Source organism: Acromyrmex echinatior, chromosome 6 (assembly GCF_024713525.1).
Source record: "Acromyrmex echinatior isolate Ae372 chromosome 6, ASM2471352v2, whole genome shotgun sequence".
Lineage (NCBI taxonomy): Eukaryota > Metazoa > Arthropoda > Insecta > Hymenoptera > Formicidae > Acromyrmex > Acromyrmex echinatior.
The window spans coordinates 12,840,011-12,847,081 of NC_141857.1; the positions used below are offsets into that span (position 1 = coordinate 12,840,011).

The 7,071-nt window shown below is 44.5% G+C and overlaps 1 protein-coding gene across 1 annotated transcript; it reads right to left on the minus strand.

Moving 5' to 3' along the window:
- Positions 1-311: 311 nt before the first annotated feature.
- On the minus strand, positions 312-3,810 carry LOC147909483 (uncharacterized). Its single transcript, XM_087406806.1, has 3 exons — positions 2,797-3,810; positions 1,191-2,699; positions 312-1,148 (listed from the first exon to the last, which is right to left on the minus strand). Exons 1-3 carry the CDS (start codon positions 3,808-3,810, stop codon positions 312-314), a joined length of 3,360 nt encoding a protein of 1,119 aa, XP_087262932.1.
- Positions 3,811-7,071: the final 3,261 nt, after the last annotated feature.

Here is a 7,071-nt window from a genome sequence, read left to right on the forward strand (position 1 = left end):
GCTGTCCTCTCCTCCTGATAATGCCGTGACTGCACTACGCGAATCCATTGGAGGAGTGCTGCGTCGAGTTCGGCTGGGAGAAGTGCTGACCCGTGGAGTTGATCGTCCACAGAACCGACTGAGCGACTGCGGTGACGCCAACGCAAGCACCAGGAAGTCACTCTGAGCAATTGGTGAAGTGACGAGAACCTGAGCAGTTCTTCCGGCTCGTGGTTGTTCCTGATGACTGCCGCGAGTGTTGTGGCCCGTTGCTCCGGTGCATCCTTGGGCTCCAGATTGATGCTTGGCCATTGCATCGGATTCCCGCACAATCATGCGGGACCCGTCCACCGCAAGGGATGGCTGAGGAGCTCGCGTGGTGTTAGTTCCCGGGAGGCACAGTCGGCAGGGTTGTCTTTGCCCGGGACGTGACGCCATTGAGCCTCTGGAAGTTGCTGTTGGATTTGTGATATTCTGTTGGCCACGTATGTTTTCCAGCGGGAGGCATGACCTCGAATCCAGTGTAGCGTGACCTTGGAGTCTGACCACAAGATCACTGGCGTTGCAGCTAAATTTAGCACAGAGCGCGTGCGCACGAGTACACTTGAAAGTAAGGCGGCGGCGCAGAGTTCGAGTCGCGGGAGAGAAACAAGTTTGATCGGCGCGACCTTGCTTTTGGCTGTCAATAATCGAGTCTTTGTTTGGTTGTTTGCGGTGATGCGGAGGTACACCACAGCGGCGTAACCTCTTTCGGACGCGTCTGCGAAGCCGTGTAATTCGAGCTGAGAGCTCGTGTCGCCGGTGCCGAGCCAGCGGCCGACTCTGAGCGTCTCAAGCAGTGGAAGTTCTTCCCAGAGCCGCTTCCACTTTCCAGCGATGGTTGACGGCAATGGTGTGTCCCAATCTAGCTGTTGCAGCCAGGCCGACTGAATAAGAATTTTGGCTTGAATGGTTACTGGAGCCAGCCATCCGAGCGGGTCGAAGAGTCGAGCGGTCTCCGACAGCAGACTTCTCTTGGTAAACGCGACGACGGTGCGAGGAGGAACAGAGAAGGCGAATTCGTCCCTGGTTGGATACCAGCGCAATCCCAGCGTTGAGTGGTTCTCTTGTTCCCACGACCGCAAGTCTCTGGTGAGGCAGTACTCGGGCGGAATGTCGCGAAGAAGCTCCTAGTTGTTGGCGGCCCACTTTCGGAGAGAGAACCCGCCCGCCATGCAGAGGTTGCGGAGCTCGACTTGGAGAGCGATAGCATCGGCTTTGTTATGCGCTCCGGTTACGACATCGTCGACGTAGCAGTCGTGTCGTAACACATCTGCGCCTCGAGGGAAACGCGGTCCGTCGTCATCGGCGAGTTGACGCAGAGTGCGAATGGCGAGAAATGGCGCGCAAGCGAGACCGTAAGTGACTGTTTTCGAAGTGAATTCGCGTATAGGCTCATCAACTCTGTGGCGCCAAAGGATGCATTGATGCCTTTGATCGTCGGGATGAACAAGAATCTGCCGATACATCTTCTCGATGTCGGCCACTAGCGCGTACCGATGCCACCCCCACCGCAGAAGTACGTTCGCGAGGGGTGGCAGCAGGTTAGCCCCCACCAGCAGATGATTGTTAAGTGACTCACCTGACCTTGTACGCTGCGATCCGTTAAAGACGACCCTCAGTTTGATCGTGATGCTGGATTTACGAAGGACGCCGTGATGCGGAAGGTAGCACCGATCTTCGCTGGAATTTGGAGGTTCTGGCGCCAATTCCATGTGACCTTGGTCCTCGTAGTCCTTCAGGAAGGCTCGGTAGAGATCGCCGAATCGTGCGTCTCTTTCACATCGTCGCTCCATGGCGACTAAGAGCTGTTCAGCAGATCTTCTCGTATCAATCAGCGTCGTCGGCGGAGATGCGAAAGGTAGTCGCACGATGTATCGTCCTTCGGCAGTGCGTTGGTGCTGCAGCGCGAAGATGTCCTCGCATAGCTGCTCTTTTGGCGTGAGTGCAACGGGAGCAGGCACCTCTCGTTCCTGCTCCCAGAAGCGGTGTACAAGGTCGGCCAGCTCATAATCAGCGGTGCACTGAAGCGAGAGGCGTTGTGCTGAGTTGGTTACTTGGTCGCAACCTCCCGATAAGATCCAGCCGAGCAGTGTCTTTTGAGCGATAGGCGCTTGGGGGCCTCCTTTGCGGACATCCCGGAGAATGATTGAGCATACTTCCGCTCCAAAAAGTAGCTCAATAGGATCGTTGGCTGCGTAGTGTGGATCAGCCAATTGGAGCTCCTTTAGATGTGGCCACTCCATTTGGGTCCTTGCTTGAGGGCCTTGGTAAAGCGAAAGACGTGGCAGAATAAGGGCTCCGACGGTGAAGTCGGTCCCTGTTGTTAACGAGGTCACCTTGAGTGTCACCTTTCCCCTGCTGGGCCCGGAGCATTTGCCGCTGATGCCGATGATTTCGATTGCGGATCGAGAGCGTGGCAAGCGTAGGCGCTGGACCAGAGCCTCGGAAATTAAAGAAATTTCCGAACCTTGGTCGATGAGCACGCGTGTGGTATGCTGATTGCCGTGACGATCAGCGACGGAAACTCGCGCAGTTGCGAGCAAAATAGCCTTGTGGTCGTTGTCGCGGCGCACTGCCGACAGTGAGCTGACCTCTTGAGGTTTCGATGAAGCGTACGCGTCGTGTAACATTGAGTGGTGACGAGACTTGCACGTAGCACACGTCCTCGTCGAATGGCACTTCGCGAAAGCATGAGAGACAGTTGAAGCACAGCTTGTGAGTTTCGGCGACGGCCTTGCGGTCGACCGCGGATTTTTTCTTGAATTCTTCACACACCATCACGTTGTGTTTACCCTTGCATAGGACGCATTGTGAAGATTCGGTATATTTCTTGACGTGATGCGACTTGGCAGATCGCGACGGGTTGTCGGAGACCTTGAGCGATTTTGGTTTGGCGGCTGTGAGAGTACGTGCTCTTTGGTTTATGAAGTTCATTAGCTCTTTAAGAGTGGGCATGTCGCTCGAGGCGCTTGAGAGTGACTCCCACTCCAGGCGAGTTCTTGGATCGAAGAGCTCGACGGCAAGATGAGTAAGTAGATCGAAGCCATGAGAGTCGATAGGCCTATCAATGCTCTCCTGGCCGTTGACTACCCTGGTCAAGGCGTTGAAGACGCAGTTGAGCTCCTCCGCACTTTCGTTCTTCATCTTAGCCACGGTGGTAAACTTGGAGAAATTGGAGCGAGATAACTCTCTCTTATTTTCGTACTGCTCGCTCAGCAGCTCCCATGCGCGTGGATAGTTGTCTTCGGTCATTGCTAATGGTTGAATCAGTTCCTTAGCAGGACTCTCTAGACAAGTTTTCAGGTAATGAAATTTCTCGATTGCTGAGAGTGATGAATTGCTGCCGACAATGGATTGGAAGAGGTCTCGGAAGGTAGGCCAGTCTTCGAATGCGCCCGAGAAAGAACCAATCTTGAGGCGAGGCAGCGATGGTTTTCCGGAGGACACATTACCTTCTGTTTTGGAAGCGGAACTCGATTCCTTCGTCATGAGTTTCGTCCGGTACTCGTTCAGCAGACTGTGCTGCTGCACGTACGTGTTTTCGGCGGAATCGGCAAATTGAGACGTATTGTACTCACTCAGATCGAAGGCCTCCTTATAAAGCGCTCGAATAAGCTTGTGTTGCTTTTCGAATTCCGCCCACATTTTGTCCAGAAGCGTCAAGCGGACTTCGACAGCGTCGAGGGTGATGTTGGCTGTCCCCATCTTTCTCAAATTGGTCACTGACCTGGCCATGCGACCGTGGAGGTCACTCTGGGCGGTCAGCATGGCGGCTATTTCGTCACTCATGATTTCACTTGCGACTTCTTCTTTCTCTGATTTTCTTGATAATGCGCGCACTGGACGCGATGCACTCGACACTGCGGATGCCGGCGAGAATCCGGCTCGAAGGACCAAAAAATGTGCGAGAGCGCACCGCGCGGAAAAATTCGAGTGAGAGTTCGGCGCACGGCTGGTATGATGCACGACAGTAAAGAGAACTCAGTTTCTTTGTAATTTAACAAAAGAATTTCTTTAATATATTCAGTTACAAAGTCAAAAAATATAATTAATTAAATTTAAATTAACAGAATATTAAATGCGGTCACCTTTTCCAAATTGAGTTTGGAATCGCGGTGATGGAAAATCTCGGCGATTTTTCTCGGCACTTCTCGAAAGATTAGGTTTATAGCGATTTCACTAAACGGTTAGCACGGCGATTTTACGGAGCGAAATTATGACTCTAAGAACTCTAAGAACTTTTTGGAAGTAAGAAGGAGGACGGCGAGATCGAAGCATTTATTGCTTTCGGCCTGAGCTTTCCCTTTTGGGAAAAATCCAATAAAAATTTGCCACAATCGTAATTATTACGTGGCATTAGGTGTATAGAATTGATTGGCGCTTTGAATTCTTTTCTAGCGACGTTCAACATAACAGTCATGCGCGGCAGAAAATCCGTGCGTGGGATTGGTGACAGTGCGTGACGTATTCGTCGGAGCGCGGCGCTCGCGTGCGCGAATTAAATCGTTCTAGAACTTTCGATTGTCCGTTGCCGGTAACGACAGCTTGTTTGTGTGTAACGAATTGTTTTTAAAAAGAACAAAGAACAACGAATTCGATGATTTTAACGAGGATTAAGATCATGCTCGAGATGAAATCACGAGCTCAATTTATGCATGCGTTCAATGACAATTAATGTCGGTCGACTGAAAGAATTCTTGCTTTTCTTTCGAATTACCGATCTCGAACAGGTATTATAAAAAACTTTTTTCTTTAAATTGGAATTAGAATCGTTTTCATTATTATTACACTCATTATTTTTATCTAAATTAGTTCTATTTTCTAAAGTTTTAATTCTGTTTTTTATTGTTGAAAAAATGAATTCAAGAGGATAGCCATTCATTAACAGAATGTGAACTAAATCAGAAATGTTTTTTTCTTGAAATTTTGGATTCGCTATTAAAGAGATACATAAGAGCGTATAGGACGAATATTAAGATAAGAATAAGAATTCATTTTTTAAAAACGTGTTTGAAAGAAGGACTTATCCCGAATCATATGTCTAAATTTGTAAGAAATGAAAATAACAATCTGTTTCGCTCTTCAGAAGAAAGAATTGATAGACTTGTGAATAAGCTCAATGGAAGGATAATCGATAAGAATTTCAGTATTATATCATTTGATGTGATTTCGATGTACACGAACATTCCGACCGATTTAGTATTAAAGAATATTGAACGTAAGTAGAGTCTGATTGAAAACAAGATTTTGATTCCTATCCATGAGTTTGTAAAAGCAATTATGATTATAATTAACTCTACATTTTTTAAATTTGACAAAAAATATTTAAATATAATAGATTTTTGGCATGCCAATGGGCTCTCCATTGTCGCCTACATTAGCGAATATTGTTCTACAAGACTTAGAACAAGAAATTATTACGACCAATAATATTGTTTCGTCTTTTTATTTCCGTTATGTTGATGACATTGTATTGTCCGTGCATAAAGACAAAGTTGAGAATGTTCTGGAATTGTTTAATTCTTATCATGAAAGGCTAAGGTTTACAGTCTACTTTGGCGACGAAAATGGCATTAATTTTTTAGATGTTAAACTAATGAGACAAGAAGGAAGAATGATATCGATATTTATAAAAAACCTATTAATTCAGGGAGATATTTGAATTATTATTCGAATCATCCATTAATGCATAAAAGGAGTGTAATTATCGGACAATTAAACAAAATATTGTTTTTATACCATCCAAAATTTCAAGAAAAAAACATTTCTGACTTAGTTCATACTCTGTTAATGAATGGCTATCCTCTTGAATTCATTTTTTCAACAATAAAGAACAGAATTAAACTTTTAGAAAATAGAACTAATTTAGATAAAAATAGTGAGTGTAATAATAATGAAAACGATTCTAATTCCTATTTAAAGAAAACGTTTTTTATATCATATTTAATATCATATTTAAGTAAAATATCGGAAAAATTTTAAAAATTATCACATAGTCAGGTCTTTAATATTGCTTACAAATCTATAAATAAACTGAATAGATTTATTAAAACTAGAAAAGATCGTTTGTGTAAAGACCATTGTGAATTTATCGTACGGTCAACGACTTTATCACGGTTCGAGTAACACTGTTAATACACAACTTGCTTTATCATGGCTCGGGTGTCACGTTACCAAAAGATATCGTGCACGGCCGTTCTCACTTATAGAGTGGTACTTTTAAATTACTAAACGTACGCGACGTATTGTATCCTCGCTTACTCGACTTCTCCCTTTGTCGGTCCAAGAAGCGGGTATATATCTTATTCTAAGATACTGAGCTGGTCTTAATTGGGGCTTGCCCTAGTTCCATTGTCAAGTGTGGTCGATGCTGACCGATCGCATTTGGCAATCTCTTGTAATTATGCGATACCGTATGGAATTCATGCGTGATTGTCGCAAATGTTCTACTAAACTCATTCACAATCATGAATTAAGCGTTTTTTATATTATTTGAATTAGGTCGATATTCCGAAATATTAATGCAATTCGAATTACTACATGATTAAATGATATTTTAAATGCTAGTTGTAGTTGAAGCTGCAACATCCCTCCCCCGTTGAAGAAGAAAAATGAATAATGATAGATGGCACGAGTTTTTCACTATCATACAATGTCATAGTATGTTATATAAATTTACTTCCTTCCTATAATATAAAATAGTGGACGTGATAGGATTGAGCTTCTTTTTATTTTTATAAATTTTTTGCATAAAAAACGAGTTAATATTGCTAACATAATAACAATATTTATTCCGCTAGTCGCCATGAGATAAATAAATTGTTTTTGGTTGTAGAATTCTTGATCACTTTATAACTCTTCATGTATTATTTAATTTTATCCAGATATTTCAATTCAGTTGGATCTCGAACAAGTTGTTTTAGTTTTATCTGTTCTGTCTTATTTTTAAGTAGTAATCGTACATCTCGTAATAGTATTATGTTCATACTTAAATAGGAATCTATCGTCTTAGTCCATACGGATAATTGTGATTTTATGACGACATTCATT

What these genes read in the sequence shown, in the direction of transcription:
- LOC147909483 (XM_087406806.1), bottom strand. Translation starts at nt 3,810, where the DNA reads ATGAGTGACGAAATAGCCGCCATGCTGACCGCCCAGAGTGACCTCCAC. An exon ending in AGGGTAAACACAACGTGATG is followed by an intron (nt 2,700 to 2,796) that starts GTGTGTGAAGAA and finishes GCTTTCGCGAAG; the next exon opens with TGCCATTCGACGAGGACGTG. An exon ending in AGCTCCGCAACCTCTGCATG is followed by an intron (nt 1,149 to 1,190) that starts GCGGGCGGGTTC and finishes GCCAACAACTAG; the next exon opens with GAGCTTCTTCGCGACATTCC.